This window comes from Lutra lutra, chromosome 13, assembly GCF_902655055.1.
Source record: "Lutra lutra chromosome 13, mLutLut1.2, whole genome shotgun sequence".
Lineage (NCBI taxonomy): Eukaryota > Metazoa > Chordata > Mammalia > Carnivora > Mustelidae > Lutra > Lutra lutra.
The window spans coordinates 67,975,092-68,002,823 of record NC_062290.1 but is presented as its reverse complement, the minus strand read 5'-3'; the positions used below and the strand labels follow the sequence as shown (position 1 = coordinate 68,002,823).

The 27,732-nt window shown below is 37.1% G+C and overlaps 2 protein-coding genes across 2 annotated transcripts; one reads left to right on the top strand and one right to left on the bottom strand.

The window, feature by feature from the left end:
• Positions 1-386: 386 nt before the first annotated feature.
• Positions 387-1,346, bottom strand: LOC125083530 (olfactory receptor 13C8). Its single transcript, XM_047700230.1, has one exon. The coding sequence runs from the start codon at positions 1,344-1,346 to the stop codon at positions 387-389; it is 960 nt and encodes a 319-aa protein (XP_047556186.1).
• Positions 1,347-26,458: 25,112 nt separating this feature from the next.
• On the top strand, positions 26,459-27,493 carry LOC125083544 (olfactory receptor 13C3). Its single transcript, XM_047700268.1, has one exon. It carries the CDS (start codon positions 26,540-26,542, stop codon positions 27,491-27,493), a length of 954 nt encoding a protein of 317 aa, XP_047556224.1. The 5' UTR covers positions 26,459-26,539.
• Positions 27,494-27,732: the final 239 nt, after the last annotated feature.

Genomic DNA, 27,732 nt, shown 5'->3' with positions numbered 1-27,732 from the left:
TTCCATTTCAGTACTATTATATTCTTTTTAAAGTTTTTATTTTAATTCCAGTTAGTTAACGTACAGTATTATATTAGTTTCAGGTGTTTTTAGTACACCTTTTTCCTGTATTACTTTCTGAAGGTTTCAGAGTGACTATATTTTGCCTGGGCTTCTAAAGAGATTTTTTTTTTTTTGCATTTCCATATGAGTATTTTAAAACCAGAAACATGTTTTGTTTCTATAGTTAAAACAAAAAGCTAACAGTAACAACAGCCACCAAAATTTTTCTGTCAGATGATTTTGAATGCCATGTGGTAAATTCATTTTCACGTGGTAATTTTCTCTTTTCAAATTTTGTGTCTGCAGCAGCTCTGGATACTCAGTCACATAGTGTAAATCAGTCATCATATTCCATCAGAGTTTCTTCTACTCAGCATGTTCCTCATAGCAGCCTTTACATCCTTATTCCTCAGACTATAGATGAGAGGATTGAGCATGGGAGTCATTACTCCATAGAAGAGAGAGATGAGGGCCTTAATGATGTCTTGATTATCAGCACCAACAGAGCTTTTAGATTTGGGCTTTGCATACATGAAGAAGATGGTTCCATAGAATATAATCACTACCGTTAGGTGGGCTGAGCAAGTGGAGAAGGCCTTATGTTTTCCTTCCGTGGAAGGGATCCTCAGAATAGTGGTGACAATAAAAATGTAAGAGATAGAAATAACTAGCAGTGGAATAACCAGAACAACCAGATTTGACCCTGCCATGCTGATCACATTGATTGAAATATCAGCACAGGCCAGTTTTAGGATAGCCAGAATTTCACAGACAAAATGTTTAATGACATTATTAGCACAGAATGGTAACTGCATTGCGAGAGATGTCTGCAACACTGAGTCAACAAGCCCAGTGGCCCAGGACCCAGCTGCCATGGGCACGTAGGTGTTTTTCCTCATGATGACAGGGTATCTCAGTGGGTAGCAGATGGCTACATAGCGGTCAAGTGCCATTATACCTAGAAGCACACACTCTGTGGCCCCCATGGCAAAGGAGAGAAACATTTGCACCATGCACCCAGAAAAGGAGACCCTCTTCCTTACTGTCAGAAAGTTGTCAAGAATTAGTGGGACAGAGGAGCTGGTGTAACAAATGTCCAGGAAGGAAAGATTACAGAGGAAGAAATACATGGGGGTGTGCAAGTGAGAATCATAGATGATTACTGAGATAAGGACTCCATTTCCCAGAAGGATCATCAGGTACATCCACAAAACTAGCACAAAGAAAACTGTCTGGAGCTTTGGGTGGGCAGAAAGCCCAACAAGGACAAATTCTGTCTTCATGGAATCATTGGTCCTTTCCATTTTACATATACTCTTTCTCCAACAGCACTCTAGATGGTAGAATAGGAATTTGTCAATGCAGTATCTCCAAGAGCTACATCTTTTAAGAATCATATTCTGTGTTACTGCTGTTCTGTATTTGGATGTAACAAGTATAAGTCTATGGCAGATTTCTCACTGAAAACCCAGGCCACCAGAGCAGGAATCTTAACCTGGTTTTCTCAGAGTTAAGAGAGAGTACATTTGATTATAGGACATTTGGATCCCAAACCAGTTTATTTCTATTCCTACTAATTCTTCCTCTTAATATATTGACTGCAAGTCAGTGGTCTATAGCCTGGATGCAGCAGAGAGATGTGTTTTGTTCGACAGTCTTTTCAGCACTGTGTTTTAAATTTGAACCAGAGATGAACATTTTACAAGCAGGAGATATGGTTTAAAAGTCTATATTTTCAGCTTGTCTTCAAATAAATTATAATATTTTAAATCATTATACCAATTTCCATCTTGGAGCTCAGTTACAAATTACCCATTGGATTTGAAGCATGTTCTCCATTCTACCAGATTGCCCTCCTTTCTCTCTTATCTGCTTGTCACTGAAGGTGAACATTAGTTGCCAATTAAATGTTATTCTCAGTTGATTTCATTCATTAATAATACCTGATGGGATTGTATATGTATTTGAATTTTCAACCCATAGCTGCAGGGCGACCTTATCCACTAGGCACTGTAGGCCTACCATACTGTTAGAAACCTATACAAACGTTTTTATTTCTTTTAAAATCTGAATAACACGACAAACTTTTGACCTTTAGTATATTAGTATATTTATCTTTATATCAAAATAGTTGAAAATATAACTTTTCATATTATTTCATGCGGGAAAGGGCCCATGTTGGCAAAAGTGTGCAGGGACCATCAAAGTTATAATGCAGTCCTGTATAATCAAATCACTTTTCAGAGCTTATTTAGGTCTGCTGTTGACATATCTGCACAAAGCCTCATTGAGGACAGTGGCTTCATTGAAGAGAGGGACATATCTTTAAATTACTACAGTAACTACCTCAATACAGTGCTGAAATATGTGTCCAAATAACTTTTTTTACATTTTTTTAGTTTAATTTCTTTTCAGTGTAACAGAATTCATTGTTTATGCACCACACCCAGTGCTCCATGCAATACGTGCCCTCCATAATACCCACCACCAGGCTCCCCCACTCTTCCACCCCTGCCCCTTCAAAATCCTCAGATTGTTTTTCAGAGTCCATAGTCTCTCATGGTTCATCTTCCCCTCCAATTTCCCTCAACTCCCTTCTCCTCTCCATCTCCCCATGTCCTCCATGTGCAAATAACTGTTATTTTAATGTGCTCAAATAAATGTTTTTAACAGAAATAAATTGAAAATACTTACAAAGTATATATAGAGAGACATAAAGTTATATATTGTAGGCCCCACTTAATTTGTTTTTTTTCACCTCATACAAGGACTATCACCGAGAGATCCACTGTAATAATAGTGCTTTCATTCAAAGTGTACACATGTAACTAAATCAGTGATATGTAGCCATTATGTTTTAGCAAACCAAACTTATACAGAAGCATAGCATATAAAGGAAAGAAGGAATTTTCTCTGATTGGAGTTACACTGATTTGCTAAGGAAGACAAAGTACTATTCCTTTCATACCCTATTTACTTTTTCTCCGAACTCAGTTTGGCTTAAGAGGATTCTAAGGGGCATAGTTTGAAAACCACCAATATAGTGAGTTAGAAGTAATATTAATAATCTGCATTTTAATAGTTTTATTAGAAACAACAATACTAAAATAGTAGTTTATGTATTGATTACTCAATGCCAGATATATATATCTAAATTCTTTTATTCATAACAATCCAAAGAAGCAGGGATTATTATTCCTTAAACATTTAGTAAACATTTGGTGTCACCTGGGTGGCTCAGTGGGTTAAAAGCCTCTGCCTTTGGCTCGGGTCATGATCTCAGGGCCCTGGGATTGAGCCCTGCATCAGGCTCTCTGCTAAGCAGGGAGGCTGCTTCCCCCCCTCTCTCTGTCTGCCTCTCTGCCTACTTGTAATCCCTGTCTGTCAAGTAAATAACTAAAATATTTTAAAAATTTTGGTAAATATTTGGTAAACATCATAAATAAATCATGATATAAATGGACTAGAGACAATTAAAAGTAACTATTTCAAGAGGTGCAGGAAATAAATTTGGTGCAGGTCAATTCATAATTTTCATATCAACTATTTGAAATTTCACCAACATGAGATAACTTCTTAATCTTGAGAGAAAACTATGTACCAAAAACCTATATAAATTATTATTGACTAATAATTGAAAGTTTATACATTCTCATGATCTGTGATGAGATACAGATGCCCACTCTTACAGAGACTTGGTAGTTCTGATCAAAATCATATATAATATATGGGATAAAAATATAAGACTGCAAAAAAAATAAGACTGCCATTTTCTCCCAAATTAGTCTATACATTTAATTAAATGTATTCAAAAGTTTAGTTAAAATTTTTTGAGGAATGTGAGTATTCATCCTAAAATTTATGTGGAAGAATAAAAGTATACAACTTAGTTAATTTTATAAAGGAAAAATAAAGGAAGCATCCATATTTGAAAGACACTGCAAAGCTACAGTGATAAAAATATTATGATAATGGCTCAAGGACATTTAAATAGTCCATTGGAAAAGAGATCTCAGATATAGACACGTGTATACTGGAATTTGATAAATCATAATATTGTCACCCCAAAGCAATGAGGAAGTGACAGCTTAGTAAGTCATGTTAGGAAAATGTCTTTATGTATGGAAAAAAGGTAAAATTAGATCCTTGGATTACCATACATAAAAGTGGAAACCAGGTGAACTAAAAATTTAAAGGTGAAAAAAAGAAATTACAAAACTAATAAAGACAATATAGGAAATCCTTGTGAACTTATAATGGTGGAAAAAAACAAATGGCATAAACTATGAAGCAAAACTTGGTGGACTTAATTCATTAAAGGGCATCAGAGATAAAGTTAGCAAACTATAGAAGGGAGTTGCAATATCTAAAACTGACAAGTAACCCTCTTGATAGAATATACAAATGAAACAAAGAAAAACCACAAAAACCAAAAGTTCTTTTGCTAATGCAAAAGGTAAAGCTTTAACCAACAGATAACTGGTCAAATGATATGAATTAGTGATTCATGGGAGGTATTTCCTAAGCGGCTAATGAATATATGGAGGGATTCTCACACTTTGAAAATCAGAAAAATGCTCATTAACACAGCCATAACATATCATTCATGTTCACTAGAAAAGTAGATAATAGTTAAAGTTGGCAAGGATATGGGGAATTAGATTCTGTTGGGAGTGTACACTAGTATACCAGAAAACTCTCTGGTTGTATTGGACCCAATGATTCTAGTCTTGGAAATATGTTCCAGATAAGTTCTTGCTCAGGATTATAAGGAGATAAGCATGAGGATGCTCGTCATTGGATTGTGACAAAAGGAGGTCGGAGAAGCCTGGATACCCATCATCAGAGTAATGGTTCTATCGCATGTAAGAATGCATTATGGAACACTCTGCAGAAATGACAGCAAATGAACTAGGCTCCACAGAGCAATATAAATAGATCTCTGAAAAAGTGTTTAAAAAGTAAGCAGTAGGGGTGCCTGGGTGGCACAGTCTGTTTGACTCTTGGTTTTGGCTCAGGTTATGATCTCAGGGTCTTGAGATTGAGCCTGGAGTTGGGCTCTGCACTCAGCACAGAGTCTGCTTAGGTTTCTCTCTCCCTCCCACGCCCCTCCCAATAAATAAATAAATCTTTAAGAAAAGTAAGCAGTATTGTGATATATGGCACAATAAAATTTACATATAAATTTAAGATACGTATTTTACAAGGTACCTGCATTTTAGGGACAAATCAAACAAATTTTTGTGGAATCAGTGATTATGGGAGAATATAGGAAGCTTTGTAAAGGCTGAGGAAAATAATGTATAGAGGGAAATAATGTAAAATACAGAGGAGTATGGTTAACTAAAGCCTAAGTTTAAAGGGAACAAGTACAAACACATAAAAATCATAGAGAACAATATAGGGCATAGACAATGAAGGAGCTCTTATTTAAAAAAAAGTATAGGGACGCCTGGGTGGCTCAGTGGGTTAAAGTCTCTGCCTTCGGCTCAGGTCATGATCCCAGGGTCCTGGGATCGAGCCCCACATTGGGCTCTCTGCTCAGTGGAGAGCCTGCTTCCTCCTCTCTCTCTCTCTCTGCCTGCCTGTCTGCCTACTTGTGATCTCTGTCAAATAAATAAATAAAATCTTTAAAAAGGATAAAAAAATTTAAAAAGTATAGTTTTAATAGAGGGAACTATCATAAATGAAAAAATAAAGGAAAATTGACTTCTGACTTCATAAAAACTATTGGAGGGATATTTTTTTTTCCCCTCCTACCAATCCTACTATGGATTGGAGGGAAAAAATTAAGGCACTTAAAAGGAAAGAAAAATGGACTAAAGTTTAGTTAGATCAGACATTTTACACAATAAAGTTTTAATTCTAGCTAAGGAAAAGTCAAGCATAAAATGGTTGGTCAGTAATGGGGAATGAAATGAAGTCCCAGGGTCCGTGAGAGGCAGTACTCATCCAAGAGATTCCAAGTCTTGCGGTCCCATTGGTAAGTGTCCTTAATGTAGAGACAGATGAATCTGGAATTCCAATTAGCCTGATTCCACTAAGTATACTATTCACATAAATGACTCCCTTGATCGGGTTCAGTGTTTGCCTTCTGATGAGAATGAGAAGCTGGCCCTCCAGGTCACTTGTGTAGAAAGAAAGAATGGACTGAGCAGAGGAGTTGAGTGGTTTGCGCTCTTTCAGCCATTCTGTTTCTCATTGTGATGCATAGTACTCTGCTTCACAGTAGGATCTGTGAGTGAGTGTAGTCAACCCCTGTGAGTGAGATCCAGCCTCTTCTTGTTTTAACCAATCAATTTTGAGTCTATGGGGCAAAAGAATAGAATGTGGACCTTGATAAAACCACAACATACCACACCACACCACACCACACCACAGTAGTGAGTTCTGTTGGTAGGAAACCAGGCTTCCCTGGGGGGAGTCTCAGTCATTATACACATTTTATTCAAACTACAAAAGAAAGTACAAACAGACTTCAAAGAAGAGATCATCTGAGAAAGAGCCAGGATAAGATATTGTATCTTGTCAATTGAACTTGGCCTTGATGAGCTGGCAGGAAAAAGTCTTAGGTAATAGCATGAGGCAAAATGTGTTAGTTGGATTTCTAGGCAAGAAAACAGTGTATAAGGGTATAGTATTCAGAAAAAGACGGGAAAAAAGAAGGAAGATTTTCCATTTTTGATACATATTAAATGTAGCATTAAGGAATTAAAATTTATTCTTCAGGCACTTGAGAACCTTTGGGATTTTTTTTCCAGGGGATATTAAGGATGAAAACACAGAAAAAAAAATTTTACATAGAGGCATTCTTCGAGATCATGTACTTTTCTCACTACTATGGTACTGTGACCTGTGTGCTTGGGAGGTCTGTAATCATTGTTTTTCAGGGCAATCATTGATTGGCTCCTCCTCCCGCTTGTAGTGACCTTGACTCAAGATTAGTCTTTTGGAATTAGAAACGTAATAGTTCATTTTAGGTCAAATTGGTATCATAAAGTTTTATTTCCCTTGGCAAAGGCACAATCCTCCCATTTCCTCTGGGTTCTTGGCTTGGTCCTGTAATAGTCTGTGAAAATTAAAGTGCATCTAGCTTCCCTTTGAGGTGAGACGAATACTCTGTTGGGTCTTTCACAGCTAGGTCTTAACTGATTGCTTTAGTTATTAAACTAACCAAAGTAATAACAACTGGCTCATTCTGCCTGGGTTTTTCCATTTTCTTTTTCATTTCTGAGTATGAAGGGCACTTCAGCAGATACCCAGAGGAAAAGTAAAACATCCCAGTTAATAAATTAAAAGATTGATTCCCTGGGGGGGTCATAGGAACCCAACCCTTCTGCTATTCACGCTTTTTTTTTTTTTTTAAGAGCTTATCCTCCCCTAGAAAATTTTCCATCCCTAGAAAATTTCTCTTCCAGAAGAAGTGTTTATTAAGGTATTACTCACTAGGTGAAAAAGACACATCCATTTTGTTTTCACTTTACCCTTAGTTGTCCCAGGATATGCTGGGCATTGTAAGCAATGGTAGTTAAATGTACATGAGCTGAAAGAAATCTTGGCTGCATCTCTTATGAGCTCTTCAACATTATGCTAATTTTCTAGCTTCCCTCAGTAACTGTGTGCTCACATATATTAGGGAGCATGTTCTGAGTTTAACTGTGATCACATATGTTAAGTTTATAGTATAGAGTAGGAACTTAAAACACATTTGATTCTTCCTTGGATCACAATTAGTAGCAACTAAAAGACAGTGAGACTCAAAATTGCATTCTGAGGGCACCTGATTCGCATGCTAGGTAGGTGAGGGCTACACTACTTTTCAGATTATAGGTTTCTTTGTCTGTAAAGTTACCAATAGTTTCATCATACATTTAATGAAAGAATCCAATGATATGATACAGTGAAAGCACTTTGCAAGCTGAATGTAATATCCAAATGCTCAATCACTAATTCATTCAACACACTTAGCAGTAGCCTTGTGTGTGGTAGGCAGTATAACCAGAGTTGGTGGTGAGCAAATGAAGTCAGTATAATATCTATTTTTCTCAAGACCAAAGGATAGTTCTTTATAAAAATATTTCAGTATTTCTTAAACAACTTAATTTTTTCCTTTATGATTTTATAATTGTGAAGCTTCAAAGGAATTGTCCTATGCTACTGCCTTTTCATTTTAGAAACAAAGAAAAGCAATGCTGAGAGAAGGTACATGACTTAATTAGTGTCCTATACTTAATTAACAGTGGTAGGAAGCAAGCATTGTCTGGCTATAAAGCTCACATTCTGAAACACTGTATTATCTTAGAGAAATGTGTTCTATGTTAATCTTATTGGTTTTAGTGATAATTGGAGAGAGGCTCCAAGTAAACTTGGAATCTAAGGAGTATGACTGACACATTGAGAATCTGACAACTGCAGGTTTGACCCACAAGCTGAATTTCTGCTACAAATTAAAGCATTTAGCACAATGTAGGAACAGAGGGAGGAGATGCTCAGATTTTTTTTTTCTGGGATATTACTGTTAGACAAGATTAATCGAAGTCAGTAGTTATCAAAACAAGACAGTTTTAAGGGACCTGTGGTGGAGTTTTGCTCACACACAATCTATTTTCAAGTCAAAACTCACTCTGGAACTCAGTGACATTAGGATAAAAGAGATACTGATTACAATGATCCTGATCCAAGGAGCTTTCAGAAAGGGTTCATGCAAATTTATTTGTATTTATAGAGTTAGATATAGGAATCATATTTTTGTCTCAATTGCTTTGAATTCAACAATTATTTTCAAATACAGGTGATATGATATCTCAACTATTTTAAAAAAATTTTAAAATGTGGTCATAGTAACTGTGGAAGTTGGTCAATAATTACATTGCAATTCTACACGTTTGGGACAGAGAATTTTTTTTTCAGCATATTATAGGTCCAACAATGTTCAGATTGCATGGCTGCAATGCACCTGTTCTGCAATGCTGTCTTTAAGAATTAAAGAACACCAAATGGAGGCATCTGTTGTTCTCATACTATCTGATGAGGAGTGAAGGGAAGGCAGAATAAATGTCTTTGAAGAGGCAGGTGTGGCAAAAGAACACTGAATTTTATTTTAAAGTGCTTAGATTTGAAACCCAAAGATTTGGAACCTCTTTTTTTCCTTCTTTAAATAAAGCCAGTTCCTATCTAAGAGCTTTGTTGTGAAAATTACTCAGCAATTGTCTAAAATTTAATGTAAAGCCTTATGACACTAAATGAAAGCTTGGCAGATGGAAAAATTAGATATATCCAGTTAAAGCATATAAAATTGATATCTTACCCATAATTTGCAAAAAATTTTACAAGAAAAGAAGATGAAATATAATGTCATTTATGTACCTTTGAGCTTGAGGAATGGTATCCTTTCCTTGATTTGAGTTCAGTCTTCTTAACAGTTGCTTTGCTTCATAGCCTCAAGTAGTGCTCTCTACTTTTTCTGTTTTTGTAATAATTTTCAGGATCAAGTGAGGGAATAGTAGTGAGATTTAGGTAGCAAGAGGGATGCTTATAATTATTTTCTTCAAATTTCAATTTACTAGTAGTTTATTCCTTTGAAAAAGCTGGTAGAGGAGTCTATTTAAAATATTCTCACTCGCAGGCCCAGTTTCTAGTTCAATATCAGAAAAAAATATGTAAGATGATCTGTAGATTCTGAAGGCCTTTGGGGTTATCTAAGTGTGTGTCTACATTTTGAGCCCTGGAAACATCCTCCAAAAGACCAGCCATTAACCCAGTAAGGCAATTTAAATTCTTTTTGGGACAAGCCACAGAAGGATCCAATATTTGCAAAAACGTAATGTTAAGAATGTAAACATGGAGGATTAAAAACTTTTCAAAACTCCAGGGAAAGTGTAGTTGGATCCAATTATAACGTATAATTGGTATATATATATATTTTAAGATTTTATTTACTTATCAGAGAGAGAGAGGGCGAGAGAGCGAGCACAGGCAGACAGAATGGCAGGCCGAGGCAGAGGGAGAAGCAGGCTCCCTGCCGAGCAAGGAGCCCAATGTGGGACTCGATCCCAGGAGGCTGGGATCATGACCTGAGCCGAAGGCAGCTGCTTAACCAACTGAGCCACCCAGGCGTCCCAATATAATTGGTATATTTTTGTTGTCATGCAACTCAAATAAGAAATGTATATCACCATCTACATTATCACAGTATTTGATAATTTTAAGACTCAAACAGAGGGCACCTGGGTGGCTCAGTCCTTAAGCGTTTTCCTTTGGCCTAGGTGAGGATCCCGGGGTCCTGGGATCAAGCCCCACATCGGGCCACCTGCTTGGTGGGGAGCCTGCTTCTCTCTCTCCTGCTGCCCCTCTCCCTGCTTGTGTTCCATCTCTTGCTTGTCTATCTCTGTCAAATAAATAAATAAATAAAATCTTTTAAAAAAGACTCAAAGAGAAAAACAGTACTTATATATTATCTGAACACTTCCCATGATTAATATTATAAAGTGCCTTCATTTGTATAGTATTTTCAAATACCTACTGTGCTCCCCAGCATACTGCCATGAATTATAATGTTGCATCCTCACTCAGCAATGAGTGCAGGAAATTTAGATTAGAAGAATGTAAACAATTTAAACTGATAGCTAAATGTCAATAAAATATTAAAAATGAACTTTATTTCCTCTCTAGTTTCAAGTTGAGCTTGAAACATATGTAGCAGAATGTAACCTTTTATTAAAAACAATTCCTCTTTGACTTTAATAACTAAAGTTTGCATTTTAACTCAACTTTTGTCCCAGAAATGAATCTTCCTTTCTCAATATTCTTCTGTGAAAGCTTTTTTAGACAAGCCTGTTTTGTCAAGTTGGTAATTTCTCCATAGCCTTCTACGTATTTCTTCTTTGGGTCACTCTAAATGCAAATTATGCTCTTCAGGCATCTAATATTTACTGCCAGATAACGATACAAACAACTGAATGGGAGAGAGGCATTTCCCCTGCACTTAACGTGTATTTAATTTAACTAATCCTTATTATAATCATATGAGATACATTCTATTATTTTCATTCTAAAGATTGAGTGAGGAACAAGAAGATGTTATTTATTGCCCATGATACGTGTATGGGACTGAAAATTACTTAATGGCAGAAGACTTTATTTTTTAAAGAATTTATTTATTTATTTATTTATTTATTTTCTTCTATTTTTTTAAAAATTTTATTTTTTATAAACATACAATATATTTTTATCCCCAGGGGTACAGGTCTGTGAATCGCCAGGTTTACACACTTCACAGCACTCAACATAGCACATACCCTCCCCAATGTCCATAATCCCACCCCCCCTCTCCCAACCCCCCTCCCCCCATCAACCCTCAGTTTGTTTTGTGAGATTAAGAGTCACTTATGGTTTGTCTCCCTCCCAATCCCATCTTGTTTCATTTACTCTTCTCCTACCCCCTTAACCCCCATGTTGCATCTCCTCTCCCTCATATCAGGGAGATCATATGATAGTTGTCTTTCTCCGATTGACTTACTTCGCTAAGCATGATACCCTCTAGTTCCATCCACATCGTCGCAAATGGTAAGATTTCATTTCTTTTGATGGCTGCATAGTATTCCATTGTGTATATATACCACTTCTTCTTTATCCATTCATCTGTTGATGGACATCTAGGTTCTTTCCATAGTTTGGCTATTGTAGACATTGCTGCTATAAACATTCGGGTGCACGTGCCCCTTCGGATCACTACGTTTGTATCTTTAGGGTAAATACCCAGCAGTGCAATTGCTGGGTCATAGGGTAGTTCTATTTTCAACATTTTGAGGAACCTCCATGCTGTTTTCCAGAGTGGTTGCACCAGCTTGCATTCCCACCAACAGTGTAGGAGGGTTCTCCTTTCTCCGCATCCTCGCCAGCATCTGTCATTTCCTGACTTGTTCATTTTAGCCATTCTGACTGGTGTGAGGTGATATCTCATTGTGGTTTTGATTTGTATTTCCCTGATGCCGAGTGATGTGGAGCACTTTTTCATGTGTCTGTTGGCCATCTGGATGTCTTCTTTGCAGAAATGTCTGTTCATGTCCTCGGCCCATTTCTTGATTGGATTCTTTGTTCTTTGGGTGTTGAGTTTGCTAAGTTCTTTATAGATTTTGGACACTAGCCCTTTATCTGATATGTCATTTGCAAATATCTTCTCCCATTCTGTCAGTTGTCTTTTGGTTTTGTTAACTGTTTCCTTTGCTGTGCAAAAGCTTTTGATCTTGATAAAATCCCAATAGTTAATTTTTGCCCTTGCTTCCCTTGCCTTTGGCGATGTTCCTAGGAAGATGTTGCTGTGGCTGAGGTTGAAGAGGTTGCTGCCTCTGTTCTCCTCAAGGATTTTGATGGATTCCTTTTTCACATTGAGGTCCTTCATCCATTTTGAGTCTATTTTCGTGTGTGGTGTAAAGAAATGATTCAATTTCATTTTTCTGCATGTGGCTGTACAATTTTCCCAACACCATTTATTGAAGAGGCTGTCTTTTTTCCATTGGAGATTCTTTCCTGCTTTGTCGAAGATGAGTTGACCATAGAGTTGAGGGTCTATTTCTGGGCTCTCTATTCTGTTCTATTTTTTTTTTCTATTCTGTTCTATTGATCTATGTGTCTGTTTTAGTGCCAGTACCATGCGGTCTTGATGATGACAGCTTTGTAATAGAGCTTGAAGTCCGGAATTGTGATGCCACCAACTTTGGCTTTCTTTTTCAATATTCCTTTGGCTATTCGAGGTCTTTTCTGGTTCCATATATTTTTTAGGATTATTTGTTCCATTTCTTTGAAAAAAAAATGGATGGTACTTTGATAGGAATTGCATTAAATGTGTAGATTGCTTTAGGTAGCATAGACATTTTCACAATATTTGTTCTTCCAATCCATGAGCATGGAACATTTTTCCATTTCTTTGTGTCTTCCTCAATTTCTTTCATGAGTACTTTATAGTTTTCTGTGTATAGATTCTTAGTCTCTTTGGTTAGGTTTATTCCTAGGTATCTTATAGTTTTGGGTGCAATTGTAAATGGGATGGACTCCTTAATTTCTCTTTCTTCTGTCTTGTTGTTGGTGTAGAGAAACACAACTGATTTCTGTGCATTGATTTTATATCCTGACACTTCACTGAATTCCCGTACAAGTTCTAGCAGTTTTGGAGTGGAGTCTTTTGGGTTTTCCACATATAGTATCATATCATCTGCAAAGAGTGATAGTTTGACTTCTTCTTTGCTGATATGGATGCCTTTAATTTCCTTTTGTTGTCTGATTGCTGAGGCTAGGACTTCTAGTACTATGTTGAATAGCAGTGGTGATAACGGACATCCCTGCCGTGTTCCTGACCTTAGTGGAAAAGCTTTCAGTTTTTCTCCATTGAGAATGATATTCTCAGTGTGTTTTTCACAGATGGCTTTGATAATATTGAGGTATGTGCCATCTATCCCTACACTTTGAAGAGTTTTGATCAGGAAGGGATGCTGTACTTTGTCCAATGCTTTTTCAGCATGTATGGAGAGTATCATATGGTTCTTGTTCTTTCTTTTATTAATGTGTTGTATCACATTGATTGATTTGAGGATGTTGAACCAACCTTGCAGCCCTGGAATAAATCCCACTTGGTCGTGGTGAATAATCCTTTTAATGTACTGTTGAATCCTATTGGCTAGTATTTTGGTGAGAATTTTTGCATCTATGTTCATCAAGGATATTGGTCTGTAGTTCCCTTTTTTGATGGGATCCTTGTCTGGTTTTGGGATCAAGGTGATGCTGGCCTCATAAAATGAGTTTGGAAGTTTTCCTTCCATTTCTATTTTTTGGAACAGTTTCAGGAGAATAGGAATTAGTTCTTCTTTAAATGTTTGGTAGAATTCCCCCGGGAAGCCATCTGGCCCTGGGCTTTTGTTTCTTTGGAGATTTTTGATGACTGTTTCAATCTCCTTACTGGTTATGGGTCTGTTCAGGCTTTCTATTTCTTCCTGGTTCAGTTGTGGTAGTTTATATGTCTCTAGGAATGCATCCATTTCTTCCAGATTGTCAAATTTGTTGGCGTAGAGTTGCTCATAGTATGTTCTTATAATTGTCTGTATTTCTTTGGTATTAGTTGTGATCTCTCCTCTTTCATTCATGATTTTATTTATTTGGGTCCTTTCTCTTTTCTTTTTGATAAGTCTGGCCAGGGGTTTACCGATCTTATTAATTCTTTCAAAGAACCAGCTCCTAGTTTCGTTGATTTGTTCTATTGTTTTTTTGGTTTCTATTTCATTGATTTCTGCTCTGCTCTTTAGGATTTCTCTTCTCCTGCTGGGTTTAGGGTTTCTTTCTTGTTCTTTCTCCAGCTCCTTTAGGTGTAGGGTTAGGTTGTGTACCTGAGACCTTTCTTATTTCTTGAGAAAGGCTTGTACCGCTATATATTTTCCTCTCAGGACTGCCTTTGTTGTGTCCCACAGATTTTGAACCGTTGTGTTTTCATTATCATTTGTTTCCATGAATTTTTTCAATTCTTCTTTAATTTCCTGGTTGACCCATTCATTCTTTAGAAGGATGCTGTTTAGTCTCCATGTATTTGGGTTCTTTCCAAATTTCCTCTTGTGATTGAGTTCTAGCTTCAGGGCATTGTGGTCTGAAAATATGCAGGGAATGATTCCAATCTTTTGATAATGGTTGAGACCTGATTTAGGACCAAGAATGTGATCTATTCTGGAGAATGTTCCATGTGCACTAGAGAAGAATGTGTATTCTGTTGCTTTGGGATGAAATGTTCTAAATATATCTGTGATGTCCATGTGGTCCAGTGTGTCATTTAAGGCCTTTATTTCCTTGTTGATCTTTTGCTTGGATGATCTGTCCATTTCAGTGAGGGGAGTGTTAAAGTTCCCTACTATTATTATTATTTCTTTGATTTTGTTATTAATTGGTTTATATAGTTGGCTGCTCCCACGTTAGGGGCATAGATATTTAAAATTGTTAGATCTTCTTGTTGGACAGTTCCTTTGAGTGTGATATAGTGTCCTTCCTCATCTCTTATTATAGTCTTTGGCTTAAAATCTAATTGATCTGATATAAGGATTGCCACCCCTGCTTTCTTCTGATGTCCATTAGCATGGTAAATTCTTTTCCACCCCCTCATTTTAAATCTGGAGGTGTCTTTGGGTTTAAGATGAGTTTCTTGTAGGCAACATATAGATGGGTTTTGTTTTTTTATCCATTCGGATATTTGTGTCTTTTGATTGGTGCATTTAGCCCATTAACATTCAGGGTAAGTATTGAGAGATATGAATTTAGTGCCATTGTATTGCCTGTAAGGTGACTGTTATTGTATATTGTCTCTGTTTCTTTCTGATCTACTACTTTTAGGTGTCTCTTTGCTTAGAGGACCCCTTTCAATATTTCCTGTAGAGCTGGTTTGGTATTTGCAAATTCTTTCAGTTTTTTTTTTTGTCCTGGACGCTTTTAATCTCTCCTTCTATTTTCAATGATAGCCTAGCTGGATATAGTTTCTTGGCTGCATATTTTTCTCATTTAGTACTCTGAATATATCATGGCAGCTCTTTCTGGCCTGCCAGGTCTCTGTGGATAAGTCTGCTGCCAATCTAATATTTTTACCATTGTACGTTACAGACTTCTTTTCCCGGGCTGCTTTCAGGATCTTCTCTTTGTCACTAAGACTTGTCAATTTTACTATTAGGTGACGGGGTGTGGACCTATTCTTATTGATTTTGTGGGGGGTTCTCTGAACCTCCTGGATTTTGATGCTTGTTCCCTTTGCCACATTGGGGAAATTCTCTCCAATAATTCTTTCCAGTATACCTTCTGCTCCCCTCTCTGTTTCCTCTTCTTCTGGAATCCCAATTATTCTAATTTTGTTTCCTCTTATGGTGTCACTTATCTCTCGAATTCTCCCCTCGTGGTCCAGTAGCTGTTTGTCCCTCTTTTGCTCAGCTTCTTTATTCTCTGTCATTTGGTCTTCTATATCGCTAATTCTTTCTTCTGCCTCATTTATCCTAGTAGTGAGAACCTCCATTTTTGCTTGCACCTCATTAATAGCTTTTTTGATTTCCACTTGGTTAGATTTTAGTTCTTTTATTTCTCCAGAAAGGGCTTTTTATCTCCTGATTGGGTTTCTCTAATATCTTCCATGCCTTTTTCTAGCCCAGCTAGAACCTTGAGAATCGTCATTCTAAACTCTAGATCTGACATATTACCAATGTCTGTATTGATTAGGTCCCTAGCGTTTGGTACTGCCTCTTGTTCTTTTTTTTGTGGTGAATTTTTCCGCCTTGTGATTTTATCCAGATAAGGGTATATGATGGAGCAAGTAAAATACTAAAAGGGTGGCAACAACCCCAGGAAAATATGCTTTAGCTAAATCAGAAGAGATCCCAAATCGTGAGGGGGGAGAAAGGGGATAAAAAGAGGTTCAGAAAGAAAAAAAAATTAAAAAAAGACAACCAATAAAGAAAAAATATAAAAAGGAAAAAGAAATATATATATATATTAGATAAACTAGTTTTAAAATGTTAAAAAAGAAAAGGGTAAAAGTTAAAAAAATTTAGCAGAAGAAGAGAAAAAAATTGAAAAAGAAAAAAAAATTAAATTAACTGCAAGGCTAAAGAATCATGGGGAGAAAGCCATGAGTTCCGTGCTTTGCTCACTCCTCCTCTGGAATTCTGCTGCTCACCTTGGTATTGAAACTGCACTCCTTGGTAGGTGAATTTGGTCCTGGCTGGGTTTCTTGTTGCTCTTCTGGGGGAGGGGCCTGTTGTAGTGATTCTCAAGCGTCTTTGCCCCAGGCGGAGTTGCACCGCCCTTACCCGGGCTGGTCTGAGTAATCTGATCGGGTTTGCTTTTGGGAGCTTTTGTTCCCTGATCGCTTTCCGTAGATTTCCGAAGGACAGGAGTGAAGATGGTGGCCTCCTGGTCTCTGGCCCGGAGGAGACGAGAGCCCGGGGCCTCACTCCTCAGTGCGCCCTCAGAGAACAGTGCCCAATTACTCCCGTCACCCTGGCCTCTGACCGCGCTCCGAGCTGACCGAGCCTGCGACCATTTCAAGGTAACCGCGAGTTTAGAGCCTACCCCTCGGCTCTGTCTCTGTAGCCGGCTTCCCTGTTCTAATACCTGCCAGCTCTGCAACACTCAGACACCCCCGATCCTTCTGTGACCCTGTGGGACCTGAGGCCACGCTGACCCCGTGTGGGCTTCACCCCGGTTAAGCCTCTGGAGCGATGTCCCTCAGCGGAACAGACTTTTAAAACTCCTAATTTTGTGCTCCGTTGCTCCGCTGCTTGCCGGGAGCTGGCCCCTCCCCCCGTGGTCTATCTTCCCGTTGCTTTGGATTCACTTCTCCGCCAGTCCTACCTTTCAGAAAGTGGTTGATTTTCTGTTTCTAGAATTGCTGTTCTTCTTCTCTTTGATCTCCCGTTGGATTTGTAGGTGTTTGCAATCTTTAGATAAGCTATTTAGCTGATCTCCCGCTACCTGAAGTAGTCTCCGCCTGCTACTTCTCCGCCATCTTGACTCCTCTCCAGCAGAAGACTTTTTATTTTTCTGTATCACAGCACCATCTCAAGATGTACCTTCAGCATGGTGGATGTTCAGAATATATATTTGTAGATAGATAGGCAATTTTGCTGTATACATTTAGTTCCACAAATGCCACTCTATATTTCATATACTAGGAAATTATTTCACTTTAATGTTGGAATAGTACTTTTCATTGAAGAACCACTGAAGAAGAAAGGATCCTGAAAGAACACAAAACTTGAGTCCTCTTTCCCTAATCTCTTTCTCTGTCCCTTCAGCCTTAAAAACTTGAAATATGTATGTTTTATGTGCTCTCTACATTTCTAACTGACATATAATGTTCTATGTAAACTAAAGATGTACACTGAGTTAACTTGATACACTTTTATGCTATACTATGAAAACTACTATAGTGTTAGCTAACCCCTCCATCACAGCATATGACTGTCTTTTTGTGTGTGGTGAGAACATTTAAAATTTAGTCTCTTAGGGCATGCAGGTAGCTCACTTGGCTAAGCATCCGACTCCTGGTTTCAGCTCAGGTCATGATCTTGTGGTTGAGGAATCAAGCCCCATTTCAGGCTCTGCATTCAGTGTGGGGTCTGCTTCAGGTTCTCTCCCTCTCTCCCCCATCCCTCTGTCAAATAAATAAATAAAATCTTTTTTAAAAAAAAGACCAAGTCTCTTGGCAACTTTTAAATATGTAATACAGTATTGTTAACTATAATCACATGCTGTGCATTAGATGCCCATAACTTACTCATCTTCTAACTGCAAGTGTGTACCCCCTGATCAACATTTCACCAATTTCCCTACCCTATAGCTGCTGGTTACCATCATTCCATTTCTGTTTCTAGGAGTTTGGCCTAAGTGATTTCATACAGTATTTGTCTTTCTATATCTGACATATCTCACTTACCATAATGCCCCTATGGTCTATCCATGTTGCCCCAAATGGCAGGATTTCCTACTTTTTTGTGGTTGAGTAATATTCCATTCTATATTTCTACCTTGTCTTCCTTATCCATGTATTGGTTTGATAGACAGTAAATGTTGTTTCCATATCTTGGCTGCTGTGAATAATGCTATAATGAGCATTGGAGTACAGATATCTTTTTGAAACCTTGTTTTTATTTCCTTTGGGTATATATCCAGAAGTGGAATAGCTTGGTTATATGGTACTTGTATATTTGAGGAATCTCCATATTGTTTTCCTTGTGGCTTAGGGAATTTACTGTCCTGCCAATGGTACACAAAGTTGCTTTTTGTTCCACATCCTCATCAATACTTGTTATCCCATCTTTTTGAAGTTATCCATTCTAATAGGTATGAGGTGGTGTTTTACTGTGATTTTGATGTGCATTTCCTTGATGATTAGTGCTGTTGAGCATCTTTTCACATTCTTATGGGCCACCTCTATGTTTTCTTTGGAAAAATGTCTATTTAATATGCTATTGTGAGTGCTGTGAATTGTGTAAGACTGACGATTCACAGACCGGTACCCCTGAAACAAATAATACATTATATGTTAATTTTAAAAAAGAATTATGTTCAATCATCTCTAATAAATGTTATACCCCCCCACAAGTCTATTCAGTTCTGCTGCCCATTTAAAACCAGATTTTTTTTAGTTGTTGAGTTGTATGACTTCTTTATATATTTTGGACATTAACTTCTTATCTGATATATAGCTCAAATAATTTTCTCACATTCCATAAGTTACCTTTTCATTTTGTTGATTATTTCTTTTGTTGTGCAGAAGCTTTTTAGTTTGATGTAGTCCCACTTGTGATTTTTACTTTTGTTGCTTGTGCTTTTAGTGTCAATAGACTAATGTCAAGGAACTTTTCCCCTGTGTTTTCTTCTAGGAGTTTTATGATTTCATTGGTCTTTTTATTGTTTTTTTTTTTTTTTTTCTGGTCTCTAATTTATTTCTTCTTTGATCTTTGTTATTTTCTTCCTATGTCTAACTCTGGGATTAGTTTGTTCTTCTTTTTCTAGTTTCTTGAGATGTAAAGTTAGGTTATTTGAAATCTTTCTGTTTTCTTTTTTAAAATTTTAATGTATGTAGTATATATATATGTATTTGAGAGCACACACAAGTTGGGGGAGGAGGGACAGAGGAAGGGGAGAGAGAGAATCTTAAGCAAACTCCTTTTCTCGGCATGGAGCCTGAAATGGGGCTTGATCTCATGACCCTGAGATCATGATCTGAGCCAAAATTAAGAGTTGAACACTTAACCAACTGAGCCACTGAGGCAGTCCTTTCTTTTTTCTTAATATATACATTTATCACTGTAACCTTCCTCCTAATAACTGTTTTTTGTTTTTTTTAGCATAGATTTTAGCATGTTTTTTTAAGCATAGATTTTGGCATGTGGTATTTTCCATTTTCATTTGCCTGAAGATATATTTTTTAAAAGCTTTTTTCTTGACCCCTTTATTGCTCATGAGTGTGCTGTTCAGTTTCCAGGTGTGTAAATTAGCTAGCTTTCCTGTTGTTGATTTCTAGTTTCATACCATTGTGCTCAGAAAAGATACTTGGTATGACTTCAATCCTCTTAAATATTCTAAAACTTGTTTTGTGGCCTCTCATATGATCTATCCTGGAGATTATTCTGTGTGCATTTGAGAAGAATGCTCTTAGATGGAATGTTCTATATATGTTTGTTAGGTCCATTTGGTTGAAACTATGGCTCAATAAAATGTATTGATTTCCTATCTGGATAATCTCTCCATTGCTGAAAGTGGGGTATTGAAATCTCTTATTATTGTGTTATTGTTTATTTCTCCCTATAAATTTGTCTGTATTTAAATAATATAATTTGGTGCTGTGATGTTGAGTGCATGTATATTTACAATTGTTAGATTTTCTTGATGAGTTGACCTTTTATTTTATTTAAATTCAGTTAATTAACATATAGTGTATTATGACATTCAGCGTTAGAGTTACAGTGATTCATCAGTTGTATAGAATACCCAGGGCTCATTACATCATGTGCCCTCCTTAATGCCCATCACCTAGTTACCCCACCTCCTCCCTCTCCAGCAACCCTCAGTTTGTTTCTTATAGTTAAGGGCTCTTATGGTTTGTCTTGCTCTCTGATTTTGTCTTATTTTATTTTGCCCTCCCTTCCCCTATGATCCTCTGTTTTGTTTCTTAAATTCCACATATGAGCAAAATTGTATGATAATTGTCTTTCTGATTGACTTATTTTACTTAGCATAATACCCTCTAGTTCTCCCATGTCATTGCAAATGGTAAGATTTCATCTTTTTGATAGCTGAGTACTATTCCATCACACACACACACACACACACACACACACACACACACACCCCACATCTTCTTTATCCATTCATCTATCAATGGACATCTGGGCTCTTTCCATACTTTGGCTATTGTGGACATTGCTGCTATAAACATTGGGGTCCAAATGCCCCTTTGGATCACTACAATTGTATCTTCGGGGTAAATACCTACTAGTGCAATTGCTGGATCATAGGGTAGCTCTATTCTGAACTTTTTGAGGAAAATTCATACTGTTTTCCTGAGTGGCTGTACCAGCTGTATTCTCACCACCAGTGTAAGAGGTTTCCCCTTTCTCTGCATCCTCACCAACATCTGTTCTTTCCTGACCTGTTAATTCAGCCATTCTGACTGGTGTGACTATGTATTTATCTTTACTAGCGTATTGTATATTTTTATATGTTTTCACATTACTAATTAGTGTTCTTTCATTTTGGCTTGAAGAACTTTCAATATTTCTTGTAAGGTGGGTCTAGTGGTAATGCACTGTTTCCTCAGCTTTTGTTTTTCTAGGAAAGTCTTTATTTCTTCTACATTTCTGAAGGATAACTTTACCTAAACTCAATGTTAATATATACAGTATATGTCAATAGATGTTCTTAAAACATTTTACTTCATTAATATGTTATCTACCTATCAGAATTCATGCCCTAAACTATCTTTTCTAGACTTTTTTTTTTTTTTACTTTTCTGGCCTTAAATATGAATTAACTTTTGGCCTATGGATTTATTTATTTGTATTTTTATCTGTTCTTCTTTTAAGATTTATTTATTTATTTATTCGACAGAGAGAGTGAGCAGAGGCAGATAGAGTGGCAGGCAGAGGCAGAGGGAGAAGCAGGCTCTCTGCCGAGCAAGGAGCTCGATGCGGGACTCGATCCCAGGAGGCCGGGATCACGACCCGAGCTGAAGGCAGCTGCTTAACCAACTGAGCCACCCAGGCGTCCCGATCTGTACTTCTTTTAATTCCAAAAAAGTTTGGCAATGGCATCCTGCATGAAATTAACTAGTCCAAAAGAATGTATATAAAGTAAGCAAACAAATTAAATGACAATATTTTTAATTGACAGAAAATATCTGTTTTATTTCATTTATAATATCTAGGTGGCTTTTCAACTTCAGTATTTCATTTTGGTAGTTATCATTTGAATAACTAATTTCTTACATTGAATTAACTCTCCTCTGGTGAGCATATTTTGAACTAAAAAACTCACATTTCATAAGGTTAGTTTTATGAATATTTGCCCCCTGTTTCCAAAAGTTACATGAGTAGGAGAATGTCATTTCATTTTTGAGCTGTGGTTCAATCAGTTTATTCCCAGCACCACTCTTAATTGGGTCTTTGGGACACTGTCCCTAACACTCCAAGAATTTTCTCCATTCCACAGATCTCTCATTCCAACTTTAAATTGCTCTGGGAATTGGGGAACAATTACAACAACTGTTGCATAATAAATATTTACTCTTCCATATCTGCGGAATCAGGCATTGTTTGTTGAATCATAATGCTGACATGAATACTAAGAAGAAAGTAACTGGGTCTTCTAGGATGTAGAAATAATTTATCAGTATATAGGTGAGTCTTTAATTCCAAGACACTGTACCCTTTCAATCTATATTTAAAGCTATTATTAACATGAATTTGTAATGTTAATAATCTGGTACAATACAGATACCAATTTATTGTCAATAAAATACAGCTGTAAATCATTATTTTTGATAGTATTTCACTATTATTTGTATAATGTCTATTAATCCTTAAAGCAATTTCCTAATGCTATCTCTTTTCCTGATAATATCCTAGCAAGAAAAGTAGAGCAGGTATTTTTATCACTATTTTACAAATGAGAAAACTGAGGCTATAAATTAGGAGCAGAGAACCTCAAGTCAAAGACTTTTATTTTAGTTTGAGGCACTTTTCCCCCCATGCTAAAACCATGTCATATATATATTTCAAAGAATATTGGGTGATCCTCTATACTTATAGTGCATGAACTGTTAATTATCTGTGTAAAATGGTAGCTTGCTGGTACTGCTTGAAAGGTACTTTTAAAAAATTAAGACCTGCTGCAAATTAAATATGACATATTGAAGTTTTCCTGATCCTTAAGCCACAAATACTACATAGGGTAATTTTTTAAGAGTTTAGGAAATCAGCCTTTATGTATTAAGTCAATCCCCCCATCTATTATGTGCAGCCACTGTGTTAGGTTTAGGTGTTAGAGGGATGATCTAGACAGACAAGGTCCTTCTCCTGTGTCTCTTCTTATCTCACAATATAACAAGATAACCAGTTTAGAGAGAGCTGGGAGCAAATGTAGCAAGACAAGCTACTTGAGCTTGTCTTGAGCAAGACAAGCCTGGCTCAAGAAGGGTTTGAATTAGTGAGGGGTTTCCTGCCCAGGAGGGAAAGGCTGGGAGAGGCATTTAGGTGGCCTCAGATGCGTTGTCTGGAAGTTGTCTGGAACAGGAAGCCAACAGGTTTTCCAGGCCTGGACCTTTGGGTCCTACCTGGAACATCTCCATGTAGCCTAGTAATGCAGTGTCTTGCTGTTTTCTTCTTTTTTTGCGTTAGTGACTAGGTTGATTAGAGTGCTCATGTCCCTTATCCAGTGCATCCTCTGACCAATTTCTGATCTTGGGAGAATTTTGATTTATTATAAGAAGTAGTGTAGAATAATTGACCCTTCTCTCTGGGCACTGTTGAATGAATATAGTCAATTTGTTTTTGTGACCCCAATATTTCTAGTTTTTGCTAAGCATTCCCTTCTGTTGATAATTTCTATGCAATTTTAATGATACTGGTTAGTCATATTACTAATGTAAAGATAATGGGCTTTGGATCATTCCTCTGCTCATTATTCCAACTGAGCCAATTTCAAGGCACATAGGATCCTGAAATAAGAGTTGGCTACATAAATGAAATAAAGATCTTTCTTCCTCTCCCATTCCTCCTTCTTTCCCCCTTTATGTTCTGGACTGAAGCTGAAAAAAAAGAAAATTAACAATCTCTTTATGGCTATTTTTTCAACTCTAAAATTGAGATTTTATTATTTTTTATTTTTTAAAGATTTATTTATTTGTCTGACAGAGAGAGAGCATGCATCCAAGCAGGGGAGTGGTGGGCAGAGGGAGAGGGATTGTGGGGCTCCATCCCAGGACCCAGAGATTGTGACCTGAGCTGAAGGCAGACACAACCAACTGAGCCATGCAGGCACCCTAAAATTGAGATTTTTATATTCCCTTGTCTTTCTCTTCAGAGTTGAAATATTTCTATTGTGTATTCTTAACTAAAATTTTTATGTACTGAGAATTTGTTTGAGTTGGACTTTTGTGAGTTGGACTGCTGGCTCTAAGTAATACCTGTTCTACAGTAATTTTCCCAACTACTGTCCCATGACAAATGAAGTGGTAGAGTGGGGAAAGAGTGGCTCTGCTGAAATTCTCAACACTCTTAGCCCATGGGAAGCATGGGAAGCCTAAATTTGTGATTTTGCCCCATGTCAAATCTGGTGGTGATTCTGGAAAGATCAGTTTTCACATCAAGTTGGTAATTAGTGACAATCCCATTAATCTACATACCTTAATTCTGTGTTACATTTCTGATAAAAACTCTCATAAAATCATAGTATGATAGCAATTTTTGGAGAGTACTAATACCAGAGGATCTAAGCCCTCAACCCATGCTCTGTGCTTTGTAATGATGGACCCTTTCCTTACCAAAAGAAATGGCAAGTTCTCTGCCCAACTTTAGAGACTCTCTGTGTATCTGCTATGCTTTTCTTTTCAGATGTGCTTGCCACCACCCCTCCACAGAAACTTCCTTGTCCAAAAATGTTGTGCTCTATTTACTCCTAACTTTGACTCAACTTCTCACTTTTGGGGTACCCCACTTACCCTCTTTTCTTCCAAACCTTTCTAATTCCCATGCTACCAGATCTGGCCCAAGTCTGAAACACTTCCCAACTTCTCCCTTGCATGATTTATTTCTCGTAAACTTCTTCCTTATGGGAAAATTGGTAATTTTCACTCAAACTCCATAATGTAATTATATTTATGATATGTTTTCATGTGTGCTTTTCCTATATCCCTAACTGAATTTTGAGCTTTATAATGGCAGACACTTTACATTATTCTTTAGTTTATCCTTACTGTGCTTGAATAGTAGGTTGACTATCCAACCTACTAGGTTTAAGGTAGGCTGTCAGTAATATTCTAAATATTCTAAAGCTATTATAGTGGTCTGGGACAAGTTTAAACTGCTTTTTTTCAAAATATGTCTTTTAATAATTTTTTCTTAAAAGACTATAACAACATGATACGAATTTGAAGCTTTCTGTAAAACACAAAAGGATTGGCATTCCAATCCATAATAAGGCAAAAGAAAATCAGTTTAGATCAGAAAAATCTGGATATTCTGTCAATTCAGTGTAGATTAAACCCTTGCTACTCAAGGGCTTTTAAGACCTTTGCATAAGTATCACCTGTCGACTTAGGAGAAATGGAGAATCTCAGGAATTGCCCTGAACTCTAAAACAGAATCTAAAATTTTTCAGGATACCTGGATGACTCGTATGTATATGAAAACCAGTAAAGCTATGAATTAGACTTTTTTTTTTTAAAGAATCTCTATGTCCATCGTGGGGCTTGAACTCATGACCCTGAGATCAAAAGTCACATGCTCTATCTACTGAATTAGCCAGGCACCCCTGTGAACAGACTTGATCTGAGCCTTGAGCTTCATTTTATTATTTGCTATCTGGTTAACTCTGGAAAAGCTCCATCTTTTATATTTGGAAAAAATGGGGCTAATGTAAAGAATGATTATATTTTGTAAAGCATACAGTGATGCATATACACACATATATGATTACATAGTAAATATTTAAACCTTATTACTATTTTCTTAGGTTGACTTAAACAAGTCAAGATACACTGTGAAGTTACAGAATAAAATAAGTTAGAGACTATGTAATGTCCTCCAAAGATTGTGACATTCATGCAGAGTTGATCTCTGCAGTTGTCTTGTCCTAGGAACAGTCACATAAAATACTAAGAGGGGGCTGGAATATGAGATCAACAACTAACTATATTTAAATAGACATTAAATTTTATTTTATGCTATTCAATATTCAATATTATTATTAAATGTCTATAAAATGCACAATTAACTGGCTAACATAAGGTATATAATGTCAGACATAGAAAGAGATATATAGAGAGTTGCTGTGAACTGGTGACCATGATGTCATTGCTAAACCCCATTTCTGGTCCTTATTGAGTAGACTTTGCCATCTCCACTGCTTGCTTTCTGGGGCAGAGGAAGTTAGGCTCATAGTTGGTAATTAGTCAGGAGTTTTGGAAACCTTGACACACAGCAACATGTCAACAGCAGGAAAGGTTTCTTCTGTATGTTTGTCTGGTCATAGGTAGAGCTTTGCATATTATCAGTGGGCATCAGCACTCCTGTCATTCCCGATTTCACTGATTCCTAGTCACACACATTGTTGAAGCTGACTGGATGTCAGAGCTTCAAGCAAACACTCCTTATAACACCATATTAAAAAATGGATTGTTCAGGTAATTTGTAACATTTGTTTCTTGGCAGTGAATATATTTTGTTTTTGATCTTCGCTTGACATCCTGAAAGCAGATGACATGGATAAAATTAATCAGACATTTACATCAGAATTTCTTCTTCTGGGACTCTCTGGTTACCCAAAACTTGAGATCATTTACTTTGTTCTAATTTTAGTAATGTATCTAGTGATTCTGATTGGCAACGGTGTTCTGATCATAGCAAGCATCTTTGATTCCCGTCTTCACACCCCCATGTACTTCTTCCTGGGCAACCTTTCTTTCCTGGACATCTGCTATACATCTTCCTCTGTTCCCTCAACTTTGGTGAGCTTAATTTCAAAGAAAAGGAACATATCCTTCTCCGGATGCACAGTACAGATGTTCATTGGGTTTGTAATGGGATCCACAGAGTGTTTGCTCCTTGGCATGATGGCTTTTGATCGCTATGTAGCCATCTGTAACCCTCTGAGATACCCTCTCATCATGAGCAAGGTGGTATATATACTAATGGCTTCTGTGTCATGGCTCTCTGGTGGTATCAACTCAATTGTACAAACATCTCTTGCCATGCGATTGCCTTTCTGTGGGAATAATATTGTCAATCATTTCACATGTGAAATATTAGCTATCCTTAAGCTAGCTTGTGCTGACATATCCCTCAATATTATCACCATGGTGATATCGAATATGGCATTCCTGGTTCTTCCGTTGCTGGTCATTTTTTTCTCCTATATGCTCATCCTTTATACCATCTTGAGAATGAACTCAGCCACAGGGAGACGCAAAGCCTTTTCCACCTGCTCAGCACATCTGACTGTAGTGATCATATTTTATGGTACCATCTTCTTCATGTACGCCAAGCCCAAGTCTCAAGAATTGCCTGGAGAAGACAAGTTTCAAACTTCAGACAAGCTCATTTCCCTGTTTTATGGGGTAGTGACCCCCATGCTAAATCCTATAATCTATAGCTTGAGGAACAAGGATGTAAAAGCTGCCGTAAAATATCTTCTGAACCGAAAACCTATTAAGTAAGTATTTCCTATACAGAAAGTGTAATAGGCATGAAGATGTACTCATAGGTCAATGAGTAAAAACTTTTGCAGAAACTTTAGTTAAGGAGAGCTATTTTTATTCTTCCCCTTCCGTAGTCCTACTCAACTAGAATTACTGAGAACTGTAATTCACTTTCAACTCACTTTCCAAAATGTGCTGATCTAGAGCTCACAAGCATGGTGAATTCTATTAGGATCTCATCCTTGATGATATCTGAG

Coding starts and splice junctions, on each gene's coding strand:
- LOC125083530 (XM_047700230.1), bottom strand. CDS start 1,346: ATGGAAAGGACCAATGATTCCATGAAGACAGAATTTGTCCTTGTTGGG.
- LOC125083544 (XM_047700268.1), top strand. CDS start 26,540: ATGGATAAAATTAATCAGACATTTACATCAGAATTTCTTCTTCTGGGA.